The sequence below is a fragment of the Diplotaxodon limnothrissa genome, linkage group LG7 (genome assembly GCF_057381915.1).
Source record: "Diplotaxodon limnothrissa isolate DT_005_m linkage group LG7, D_limnothrissa_male_GT1.1, whole genome shotgun sequence".
NCBI lineage: Eukaryota > Metazoa > Chordata > Actinopteri > Cichliformes > Cichlidae > Diplotaxodon > Diplotaxodon limnothrissa.
In genome coordinates, this window is record NC_140602.1 from 14,703,216 (window position 1) to 14,716,149 (window position 12,934).

At 41.7% G+C, this 12,934-nt stretch overlaps 1 protein-coding gene across 2 annotated transcripts; it reads right to left on the bottom strand.

Moving 5' to 3' along the window:
- Positions 1 to 6,697: 6,697 nt before the first annotated feature.
- On the bottom strand, positions 6,698 to 12,225 carry LOC146627980 (acyl-CoA Delta-4 desaturase-like). Of its 2 annotated transcripts, none has more exons than XM_085359259.1 (13): positions 12,144 to 12,225; positions 11,182 to 11,451; positions 10,488 to 10,598; positions 9,991 to 10,188; positions 9,367 to 9,468; positions 9,163 to 9,288; positions 9,013 to 9,073; positions 8,841 to 8,917; positions 8,502 to 8,599; positions 8,096 to 8,192; positions 7,841 to 7,920; positions 7,313 to 7,438; positions 6,698 to 7,177 (listed from the first exon to the last, which is right to left on the bottom strand). In XM_085359259.1, the coding sequence occupies exons 2-13, from the start codon at positions 11,389 to 11,391 to the stop codon at positions 7,126 to 7,128; spliced, it is 1,338 nt and encodes a 445-aa protein (XP_085215385.1). In that variant the 5' UTR covers positions 11,392 to 11,451; positions 12,144 to 12,225; the 3' UTR covers positions 6,698 to 7,125. The 2 variants fall into 2 exon arrangements, with proteins under 2 accessions (XP_085215385.1, XP_085215386.1); XM_085359260.1 differs by having other exon boundaries at positions 11,182 to 11,427; positions 12,144 to 12,190.
- Positions 12,226 to 12,934: the final 709 nt, after the last annotated feature.

Here is a 12,934-nt window from a genome sequence, read left to right on the forward strand (position 1 = left end):
GTTGGCTTTAGAAGCAGCTATTGTAGAAAAGAAAGCTCAAGTAAGAATATTGATGGAGAATGAGGCAAGTTACTATGGCTCAAAAATATTTGTTCTGTGAATTTCAATTATAGGAAGAATTAAAGGAAAAAGAACAGAGATGTCATCCCACAGCCAAGATTACATAAATGTTAATAAATTCACAGGATTTAAGGTCAAGACACAGACAAAAACAGTCATGGTATTCTAGAAAAGTATGATCAATAGAAACAGGCTTAGCTGCCTGTTAGAGATGTTTCAGTTTTCATGGGGGAGCCACTACAGATCCTTTATGGGAGCTTTTGAAAAAACCATTGAGCAGAGTACTGAAAATGCAACTGCAGGAGAAACATAATCCCTTATTTGCAATTAAGAATACATGACACTAAACAGAGCATTCAAGGAAACACAGTGACTGTTTCAGAAGCATTATGGAGATCAGGTAACAATTATTAGCACTTATACTGATTAAGCCCTGAAAAACTCAGAAGATGGTGTGTTTATTCTGACTTGTTGTTGTAACACAATAGAAGACGTGAAATTTAAAGAGGGAACGCATAACCATAGAAACATGACAATAGTGCCATACAAAAGGAGGAAAACGTACCACAAACAGCATTAGAAAATCAAAGAACACAGACAGTGCAGAGCAAGTTTGGCTGACTGTGCTGTCTTTGTGGTGAAGACTCTCCTAGGCTGCGTGGAGTACAGACCTGTGCAAAATGAAAGCATAAATTCTACAGATAAGACATCTCATTACCGAGACAACCCAATCTCAATGTGGAAACAAAACAGCTGCTGGTAAATCGGTAGGCCTACAAAACACAGTCATTGTCATGACGAGGAAGCAATGTCTCAGGAAGACAGGTAGTTTATGCTGTCAGTATGTTGATCGTGTTACATTTCTACTGCTGAGAAATGTAACACTAAAAATTCCAGACTGAGTAAAGAGCTGCCAGTTTGACAAGAGAACTGATTAAAAGAAATCTTTCTTAAACACCGCAAAGCTGTTATGTGGAGCCAGTTTGAAGAAAAAATAAATAAATGTGTTAAAGTTCCTTAAGCACAGCTTAACCATAACGTTTGATATATCCCACCCCATGCTGTGCAACACCTGAATAAAAACAAAAACCGTTTTTTGTTAGAGTGCACAGCATCATTTCAGGATGAGTCACTGAATGCTATTGGTATTGATGACAGGGACCTGTGCTCACCAATACACTCACTGTTGTCTCGGTGAGGTTTGGAAAGAGGCTTTAGCACACTCGATTATTGTTTTATCAGTTGAGAGTTTGGGAAGAAGCTTCCAACTTATTTACATTTTTGCATGGTCATGAGCCCAGTATGCCACCAGGAACCTTCAACAACAACAGTCAATATAAGCCCAAATACTTTAAGTCATTGTAATCCTGAAGATGTGGTGCTAATATTAAGCTTTCATCCCCTGGAAGTGTGTGGATATTGAGAGGAATAGTTCAGACCATCCCAGACTCATCTGGTACACAGAGTGAAGCTGCAGACCGACAGTATCTTGGAGAGATCTATAAATAAATGGTGTTTGTTGCTAGAAGCAGGGTTAACACAAGATCTAATGATGATAAGATGTAGACAACAGAAACTGATTACTTATTGTATTAATCTTATTAAAGGATTGTTTTACATCGATGGCTCTTAGCATTTAGCTTGTGTAATGGCTTCCTGTTTAACCATTAGGGTCAGAAATGTAAGAGACACAGTGTGAGAAGTTGATTTAATTTGAATTTTGTTAATTTTTTATTCTTCATTTCTAATTCTTGCAAGACAAAATTAAGATGTAAAAAAAGATGAATTCATATTCTATGTTGCCGAAAGTATTTGCTTGTCTGTTAACATGATGTTGACCCACTCTTTACAAATGTAATAGCTTCATCTCTACTGGGAAGGTTTATGATTGTGTGTATGGAAATTTTTGACCTCTCTTCCATAAGTGCATTTGTGAGGTCAGACACTGATGTTGGACAGGAAGGCCTGGCTTACATTCTCTTCGCTAATTCATCCCAAAGGTGTTCTATCTATAGGCCAGGACTCTGTGCAGGCCACTCAAGTTGTTCCAGACCAAAGTCACTTATCAATGTCTTTATGGACCTTGCTTTGTGTAGAGGTGCAGAGTCATCTTTAAATAATAAGGGGGCAACTCCAAACTGTTCTCACAAAGTCGGGAGCATGAAATTGTTCAAAATGTCTCGGTATGCTGAAGGATTAGGAGTTCCTTTAACTGGAAATAAGGGACTGATCACAGCCCTACACCATAATCACCCCTCCACTAAACTTTACATTTGTCACAATGAAGTCAGACAAGTACCGTTCTCCTGGCAACCGCCAACGCAGACTCATCCATCAGACTGCCAGATGGAGACGTGTGATGTCCGTTGCTCTAGAGTCCACTGGCGGTGTGCTTTTCACCACTGCGTCAGCTCTCTGTGCACTGAGCTATTCTTTTTTTTTTTTTTTTTTTTTTTTTTCTAAATGACATCAGAAACAGCAGTATGCGACATTACGTGATGGCAGAGCTTCAGTTCATCCTTTGTCATTTTTTTTTTTTTTTTTTTTTTTTAATAAATAGGGCAGGGGGAATGAATGAGAGAAAGAGGGGGAGAGAAAGAAAGAAAACCAAAGGGGAGAAGAGACGGTGAGAAGGGGGGGGGGAAGAGAGAGAGAAAAAAAAAAGAACTCCTGGGTCACCTGTATGGAGAAAAAAAAAAAAAACAAACAAAAAAAACAAACAGAGGAGACAGCAAACAACAAAGAGCAACATAATAATAGAGAAAACAAAGCACCATCACAATAAACTAGCTAGTCATAGATATCAATATTTACTAAATAATAAACGATATTGTGCAGCACGCAAGATAGACAGCGCACAGTGTGCTTTGAGGCAGCAGCCAAGAAAGCTTTAGTCCGCGTCTGTGAATACCCATGTGTGCATACCTGTGTGGATCAGCATGCTTGCATTCCAAAGGTTTCTCCATGTAATGATCTGCTAGGGAGTGTGGGGGGGCCACAGCCCCGTCCTCCAGGGTGTGAAGCGGGTATGGAGGAGATCAAAACTCCAGACATCCAGAGGCCCCCAGAACACAAGAGACCATGGAAGACCAACAGAGGGGCAGCCGCGCCACTATTCCAGTAAGAGCTGAGGAGAGTCCCAGATGAGGGCTCGCCCAGCAGCCGCGGAGCAGAAGTCAGGGGGAGTTGCAGTGACGCGCCCGTGAGCTCCGCCGGCCCCCAGCTGTGCCTGAGTGACCGAGCCCCAGGCCGAGAGGCCGGGGGCACCCCACCTCCAAAGGGGCCCGAGCGAGCCCCAGGCCCCAGGCCCCGACAAGCGGCCGCCAAGGAGTGAGCCGGTGTGTACCCGGACGCCCACCCCCAGACACAAAGAACCACCAACACACCGACACCTGAGGGAGTCCGCCACCGGCAGGGGAAGTGGTGGTGGGTGGAGATAGGCCTCCAAACCTTGGAGGGCCTGAGGTGTCCCCAGAGAGGTGGCGTCTGATACCCAACCTGACATATAGACACAGACATACAGGCACACACAGACACAAACATCCATTCCCACCCTCATGCTCTCATATGCACTCACTCCACACTCAACCAACGTGGAGACAGACATAAAGAGACGCTGTACACACAATCACACTCCCCAAGCGTACTCTACGAACCGGGTCTAGGTACCCTTGCCCCTGGAGGGGGGAATTGCACCCAGACCCAGGTGGTGTTACCCTTTTCCCTGCGGTGGGGAGAGGCAGACCACCCCGACTCCGCAGCAGCAGGGAGGCCCCACACCCCAGACCGCAGTCGGACGGCCAACTCCTCCTACTAGCCCTCCCGCTCCAGCAGGCCGCAGAGAATGGGGGTGGGAGAAGACTCCAAACCTCCCTCCACCCGCTCATTGTAGTGTTGATGCATATGTGTTCTAAGGTGCAATTAAAACCCAGGAGGGCATGGAGCTACCTGCCAAGGAGCAGCAGGTAAGCGCATAGTCCCTCCTGCTAGCCCTCAATGACTAAGTGTATTTAAAATTGAGAGGTGGGCAACGACGTCAGGGGTGAGGTGTACACCCTGATGGTGATTTGGACTCCGTGATTGTGCCCACCCCCAAGATCCTATATGTATGTGTAATGAGAGTGTGAATAATGTGAATGTCTAAGTTGTGGGATAAAATTGAGGCAGAGGCAGCCAGAAGGGGACAGGGGGGGGGGGGGGGGGGGGTAGCCTCCTCTGCACCCTGGTGACATACCCCCACTCCAAGGCCCTGCATGTGTGGGTGGTTGTGGAGGAGCGGGAAGAGGGAGGCAGCTGGAGATGGGGAGGGAAGGAAGGGAGGGGCAGGTAACCCCTCCCTGGGGCCAGCTCCCCCGCTGACCCCAGTAGGCACTCCCACCCTCCGCGACCCGCCAGGGAAGGGGGGCCCAGGCCCATCAGACCGGGGCCCAGTGCAGTAGCGCCCCCCGGCTCCACAGAGCCCTGGACAGTCCACCCAGCCCCACCACAGAGAAAACTGCACCCACCCCACCATCCACACATCTTCCAGACTACATAAGACGGTAAACGCCCAGGCTGAGATCTTCCTCCACCTCTCCTGTATCTCCCCCTCCTGCAGAGAGTTCCTGAAGAGAAGAAAGCTCCTGCAAGATGTGACCATCCCCCCCACCAGTTGAAGAGCCCCCCAGGCGGCTCGACGCACCGGCGGCACCCTGCTCCAGGGCCGGGCCCCCATGCACCCACCCGCCCACAACCCCGGCAACACACCAACCTCAGACGTGCCTGAGCTATTCTGAAGGCCACATGAAGTCTGGAGGTCTGTGGTGACTGACTCTGCAGAAAGTTGGCGACCTCGTCACATTGTGCGCCTCAGCATCCACTGACATTGTTCTGTCTTTTAACTTGGTCTACCACTTCATGTCTTTGTTGCTGTTGTTCTCAATCACTTCCACTTGTTTATAATACTACAAACAGTTTACTGTAGAAGCAAGGAAATTTTACTATTTAAATTGTTGGCGTCATGCCTAGATGCTTGATTTTATACATCTGTAGGCATGGAAGTGATCAGAATACCTGAATTCAGTGGCCATTTGCAGCAAGGCAACAGAGCCACATTAGGCACAAGAGGGTAGAGTTTTTGAAGTGTTTCACATAATATAACTTGATAATTCGAAAGTAGACATCTTTGAAATGAATTGCATCTCCTTTCATCTGCATCATGCTCAAGTTACTGTGCTCACAGCTCATTAGTGGCTTGCCACAGTTCACTAAGTTGACAGATGCTCTACAACATTCAACTCCATTTGTATCTTGGGTGATTCAGCCCACCCAAAATGCTGCAGGGTGGAAGAACAGTAAAAGAAAATCATATGGTTGGGTCTGCTCTATGGGATTTGAACTCTTTTTGGGAAGTATTTGTTCAGAAACTAGTTTATTTGGTGACAGCAAACCCAGCTGGCAGGAGAGTTCATGTTTTTCAGTTTTTCTTCAGGTTTGCGTAATTTGTGAGTTCATGTCACTTTGACTTGAGTTGTAATCTTATCTGCTTTGAACAGCTGAGGCATGTTATCAAGATGTACTATAATGGATTCAGAGAAGTGTAGAGCATTACTATCTAACATACGAGCTAATGAGAAGGGTAAAGGTTTCTTTATCAATGCTTGGGGATGTGTTTCTTAATCAGATGCCTCCAGTGTGGTAATCAGATGAGATTTGTTTCCATCATCTTTCTATGCTGCAGCTGTAGACACTGAGTATTGAGTACCAGATCATCAGTGACATAGTAGCTCACCTGGCTCACGATACAGTACAGGTTACTGTACTGTGTGAAGTACAGAAACCTTTTCTTGTCATTGGTTGGTTGGATCCTTGAGAAGTGAAGAAATGAATGAAAGCGTTTGAGTTCAGAACTATTTTAAGCTGTAACCATGGCTATAAAAACCAGGAAAACATGTGAAGACGTCAGCAAGTCATAGCATTGATCATATTACTGTTATTAGCGTCATGGCGACAGGGAGATCCCAAACATGCCTTTATAATGAGGGAGTCAACCAGTAGGACCACTCCCTTCCTGTTCATGACCAATAAGATGATCATTATCACCATAAAACTAAATACAAGTTGTAGGTGATATATTTCAAGATATTTCATCATTTGAAAAATATGTCGTTTCCGTATCATTTTGTGCATGCAAAATTCCTCACACATGTAGCCTGCTAGCATTTAGCACAAAGCTATGCTGCATCTATGTATGCTATTACGCTTTTAAAGATATTCTACAAATGTAGAATTAAAATTGAAATGAAAATGCTAATCAGATCAGTTCTTATTAGGGAAACGAGCAGTAATGTGTCCCAGCTAAACCTAAAATCTTAACAGCAAAGAAAAGAAGTTGCATGAAATATTCCAGTATCCCAATATCCCAGTGAGCCATGTATATGTACAGTATGTGTCTGCAATTTTTGACAATATTCAAAGATTAATAACACTAAACAATGTGAAACAAGCAGTGACTCCTGAGTCAGGCAAAGCAGATCTTTGAGTGACAGATCACTAATGCAGTGTGGTGATCTTTCACTATGTTTATTCCCTTGTTATAACATGCCCTATATAAACAAGAACAGAAAACTTTAGAGAGTTTTTAGTTTGATTTATTGGTCTCAGTGAAATTATTCATGTGGTATTGCAGTGTAATGGTTTCTCTATAGAAAGAGCACAGCATGTTACAAAGCAGTTACATTCATTTAAAGTAGTTTCACAAACGATAACAAACAGTTTACAAAGGTTTTGTAGTTTATATAAATGATTGTGTCTAATCATTCAGATAGTTTTCTTTTACATCTGGTGATGCTAATGCTAATAATAAGTCACAGGTAGGTTTTAGAGCTGTGTTATCATCACATTGCTGCTGATCAAGATACTGTTAAGGCAACTTAGGAAAACCCCATCATCTATAAACCAAACAAAGACTTTGTTACAACAATAAGAGGGATCTTTCCCACGGCATTGACTCAAACAGATACAGTCGATTTTTATTGAAAAAGAGAAAAACACTTTTTTTACACCAGTGGAGGAAAATACAGTCTTTCATTTATGGAGATATGCATCGAGCCAGAGGTCCCCTGAGGTTTTCAGTGACCTGAATGAGGAAGTCAGAACAAAAAATAGCCAGCCCATCAGTGTGTGTGTCAGGTAAGCAGTCCTTCCATAAAAGAAGACTGAGTCATATACTGTATTTACAGCCATTTTCATGCTCTGTTATCATTGTACTTACGTGACAATATCAGCGAAGCCTCGCCACAAAGTTTTTTCTTGGTACGGAATCCCGTGTTTTTCGCAGAGCTCACGGACCTGTGGGGCCACCAGGTGGTAGTTGTGCCGCGGCATCATTGGAAACAAGCTTGCAAAAGAAAAGAAACGGAAGCTGATTTTTTTGTAATTGTTGCATTGTGGCATATTTTGTTACATAAAATCATTGTAACATATAAGTGTGCAAACAGTGAGTGTAGTTCTGCAAGAAAAAAAATTCTGTTTGAAAAAATGGGCGATAGCTCACTATGGATGGGTGTAAAATCCGAATAGTGTTCACCACTGGTTAAGTGGTGTAGCTTGAGTTTAATGTGTGCCTGTGACCATGCCTGATGAATTACATCTCTCAGTCTTCTGACTATTCTTTAAAACTCTTTTTTTATAATAGAGACTTTATATCTTTAAATGCAGAATTAATGTTGTTAAATTATTATCAGTACTTCAGTTTACACAGTCGTGCTCTAGTTTTTGACAGGTTTCAAATTTCACTTACTGGTGCTCGATTTGAAAGTTGAGGTGTCCACTGAACCAGTCGTTGAAGAAGGACTGCTCAATATTACAGGTGGATTGTAACTGAATGACAGAATGAGTCAAAAGAGTGCAAATGAGTTAATAAGGTCCTAGTAAATATAAGGGAAGGTGTAAACAGATGTTTGTGATCTGGGATGTTCATGAGTATTGGGTAAATGCAGAAAATATTTAAAGTGTCCAAAACTTTTATACAACCTTGTAAAAGTGATACAGGTACCTGCATGGTCAGCCAGTCCTTGTGCTTTTCATGATCGATGTCCATCGGTATGTGATTCATCTGAGTCACCCACACAAACCAGTGACTCTCCAAAAACCTGTAACATTAAAAACAATATCATATTGAGGTGATACATAACATGGCCAAAGGGTACGAAAAATGGAATCACTTTCTATTGCAGTGTACTTTATTAGGTATACAGCGGTCAAATATGTTAAGTTTAATGTTTGCTAATAAAGTCAGGCTTTTCCACACACATTCCAGCAATATAGAGCAAAATATGGTGCATCTCAGCTCAAGGACAATATATTTTGAAAGGAATGGACAATATAAGGCATCAAAGTCTGTTAACTGGTAACAATTCATTTGTTAATGAGTGCAATGTTTTCTTATTTTAAATAGTTACCTGACTATGCTTATGAGCACCAATGAGCCAACTAGGCCATACAGGGGTATATAAGAGGAGAAGAAGCGAAGGTAGAATGAGATGAACCAAGCCAGATCCTTCACAAGACAAGAAAGTTTATATGATTTATGTAATTTCTTTTTTAATTATGACAATCATGATTAATTATAATCTTATTTTTACATATGCTCTATTCTGTGCCATTTTTTTTTTTGCTGTAATGTTTCTCTTAAATACTGTAATATCAAATACAAAATTCAATCTGACACATCAAATGGAAAATGCCTATATGCAATCTAATATACTACACCCAGTCAGTATATTATTATATACACCTACCACCAAGTCACGCCGGGATACCATGGTCTGCATTACATGAATGTTGAAGAAAACTGGAATGATCAGCGGTGGTCCCACTATATTTAAATATATATATATAAATATATAAAAAAGGTGCAACGTTAAAAAGTTGTAGTTATTATTCTTTTTAAATGACTCTTAAAAAACATACCAAGAAAGAAGTACTTGTGTTGACGATTGTAAGGCATGTGTTTGATCTTCTTTATCCCGTACTGTAACACAGAGGTAAACAGTGGATGATGACGAGTTGGACCGTGCGAGTGCTTAAAAACATAAGAAATACTATCTTCGTGCTACTTGCTTCCACTGGTTGAGTTCGGCCAAGTACGAAGAGGTGCAACGTGTTGATATCCGGGTCCTTAATGAAGATGTTGGGTTTAGCGTGATGCCTGAAATGTCGGTGATTCCACCAGTTGGAAGAAGCTCCCTGAAAAAAGAAAAAAAAAACCTTTAAGTATCTGTGTTTCATTTCAATGGAGAGAGGATTATAACTAAGAGAGGTTACCTTTAAATGACCAATGACAAACTTGTGGGCGAGGTGATTCCAGCTGGACTTTTTGAAGACAGACAGGTGACCGAAGTCATGCTGCAGCCATCCAGCCTGTGCCTGGAGAAGAAGCAGAAAAACAAATGTTTTGGGTGAAAGACTTCTCTTTAAATGGACCTGATTTCCAACACCATGTATTTGTATGCATGACTAACTGTTTGTCTTTTATCAGTCCTGTGTTTCTGCATCTCAGTTCATACTTTTATTTATTTATTTTATTTATTTATTTAAAATCACAATTATTTATGCTCCCTTTAATATGAATGGTTAGCTTTTGTAAACAGAAGATTTGCACAGTCTGTGGGAGGGGCTTCTGTCCTCACAGCCAGAGCAGTGTCAGTGATGAACATATTAGGAATACCTTCCATCACTGGCATTGTAAAGGGGCAAGAACAGAAACTGAAACTGTGCATTGAGAGCAGTCTGAAGGTTTTTGGCTCACTTTTACACATTTATTATTATTGATATCCATTATTTAAAACTTTGTCTCTGTTTAATGTAACCATGCACTTGGTGTATGCATATATTTCAAAACATAAGGAAAGCATAATAAGGCCCATTTAAAATTTATGTCTGAATCACCTGAGCGGTTGCGAGAAACACAGAGCACACAAGTGTTTGTATCCAGCCTGTGCCCCACATCCAGACGGTCAGCCATCCGAGGGCTTCTAGCAGCAGGATGTGACTGAGGTGGAGGAAGAAAAACAAAGGCTGAGCTCGAAACAGACCCCTTTTCTCCACCCGAGCTCGTAATGCTTCAAAATCCTGCACGATGGCTGCCTGGGTGCAGAGAAAAACAAACAAACAACTCTGTAAAACTGAAACTGTAATATATTGATGTGATACTTCTGAAATCAAGAATTTTGGATTTGAGCTATTTTAGGTTTTCATACAGTGAAACAAGACATTAAGGTGGCTAAAAAAAACCCACCTAGAATCTCAGATGTTCCCAACACTCAGCACTTCATAACTAACATAAGAGATCAGTGAATTATCAAACTTACGTCTGTCTCTCATTTATTACACTAGATCACTCACATGTTGTCAATAAAAAAAAGGGACTTTGATTAAAGGCTCACATTTTTGTCTCGGTCCTGGCTCGGCTCAGTCGTTGCCAACTCTCCGATCAGCAGTGGCTTCAGAAACTTTTGCACAAACTTAGGATCAGGATGAAAAGCAGTGAATGCTTCCTAAAAACAAACACAACAAAAAATTGTAATTTACTAAAAAGTTAGGTAGCAGTGGAAATAGTTATCAGATTGTAAAAAAATAAATCATGCATTCACTTCAGCTAAATTCTAACATGTAAAAATGCTAAAAGTAAAATGATGTTCCCTGTAAGTTTCAGTTGCCTGTGAAACCATGACATTACATTGTTTATCATAATTCAGCTGCCTGAAAGCAGCGTTTCAGTGCTGTAGCTGGTTCTGCTACACCTACTCATGTTCTTTCATCCATATTATCGAGCTTTCTGCTATTTTTTATTCTGGAACAGTTATTTAGGTATACTAAAACCTCAGAGGGGAAATCTCTTTCTGTTAGAGCTGCAAGGAACTTAGAGACATGTTAGGAGTTGTGGGAAGCCCAGGTGTCGTTCACAGACTGGCATAAACTTTACTTTTGATTGGAATGGCAACACAAATCTTAAACAAATATAAATGAATTAACGCTTATGATGATAGTTTCATGTGATCTCTTTCAAAATAAAATCATATGAACATAAATGCACAGGCCTGTATATTTTCATTGTATTTTGAAGGAAACATGACATACCGTGGCATCCTCTCCAGCATAGTAGCTGATGACTTGAAACCCTCCCGGATGCCTTTTGGCCCACTGAGTGATGTTGTAAACCTTTCGATCGATGACCAGCCATTGATCATTCCTGCTGCAGTGGCTCTGCACCTCCTCCCAGGTGTAAACACCTTTAGCTTTCCCGCTGTCCGGCTCTCCCGGCACCGTCTGCTGGCTTCCACCTCCCATCCTTACCGCTGCTTCTGGTCTGAATGCACCTGAGCTCTAACGGGTCACAAAGTTGCACACCTGTTTTCACACAAAAAATGCACAAAATTTCCATGTAACTACATACAGGCAACGTAAACCATTAAATTTAATGGAATCTGGGCAAAAAATTGCTTGGTATGCGTTCAGTACCAACTCTGTTCCTTAATCATTGGTTATTTGAATAAATAAACCTTTGATTTTAGAAGTTTCAGCTGCATCTTACTCACAATCATTGCTTCATGTTTACTGAAGGTGAAGAAACCTTTTTTCAGTGTGAGTGTAAAAAATGGCTTTCAAATGGTTTGAAATGTGCAGAGAGAAAAACTCGTACGGCAGATTTTTCTATGCTGTTTGAGCTGGTTGTGGTCCAGATCTAAAACAAAGAGAAGTGCAACATCACCCACTACTATGGGGAAACTAGTGAAGCTAGGAAACCACCAAATGGAGCTAAATCAGGTCGGTTTTCACCTACTAACTTTATCGACATTAAAGATCAATCTAACAGACGCACACCCACAAATACTTAAAAACAGGAAAAACATCGACGCACACAAGTACGTTTTCCACACGAATGCGTGGACTGGGAGAAGTCTGATCGTCGTTAACGTGTAGAAACCAAGACAAAACCGACAAACCGCCATCGAAAAGCATTTAATGACTAAATAATAGCGGGAGATAGCGGGTGGTTAGCTATGCACGTCACAGCATGTAGATAATTAATATTTACTTACAGCATCCAGATTTTAACCAGCGTCCCTCAGGCACACTAATAAGAGATCGATTCTGAGGGTTCGGGTCCTTTTTATATAACAAGCATCCACAAACCCATCCCCATGCTTACCTTGTAGGCTCATTGTCACATCCACGCACTCATTCGGTACAAACTCCGAGCAGAATCATTCGAGGCGTCTGGGCCAATCGGCGCACAGCATTCTCTCGTCTGGCGGCGAGAGTACCATAGGTCATAAACCATCTGAACAGCGCAAAGTCGTGTGATCGCAGAGACCGCAAACAGTCCCCTGGAAGACTTTAACTGTGGACTCATGAGTCCGATTGGTTGTAGATGTGGAGCTGCTTCTGATTTATGTAGCGGACTAAATACACAGCTACACAGCAGGTCTTTAAGGGGTCCTCTCAACCCTGCTCCCTTTTTGTTGTTACTTTCCATCCTCCCTAAATGCTTTACATGGAAACTGGGCTGTAGTTTGCTTCGAAGAGTCTAATTCAGGTGTGTCAAACATAAGGTCCGGGGACCATAATCGAAAGACTCCAATCTAGTCCACTGGATAGCTTTGAAGGACAACTACATTTTTAAATACATTTCAACTCCCCTCCCCTATATACTACTATATAATTTTTTTTTCAGTGATCCACTGTAAGTATAAATATTAATAATATCAATTAAAAAACTTTGTAAGACTGTGCTTTAATCCAGCTTTCTATTTTATGATAACGGGACAGTCAGGGCAATGAGCTACTAGAACTTTTTCTGTAATTTGACACATTTCTTACAATTTAAACC

Bases quoted from the DNA above. Each gene is read 5' to 3' on its own strand.
- LOC146627980 (XM_085359259.1), bottom strand. From the start codon at position 11,391: ATGGGAGGTGGAAGCCAGCAGACGGTGCCGGGAGAGCCGGACAGCGGG. The intron at 10,599-11,181 runs GTATGTCATGTT...GTTTGTTTTTAG, and splicing joins ATGCTGGAGAGGATGCCACG to GAAGCATTCACTGCTTTTCA. The intron at 7,921-8,095 runs GTACCTGTATCA...TCTGTCATTCAG, and splicing joins AGGACTGGCTGACCATGCAG to TTACAATCCACCTGTAATAT.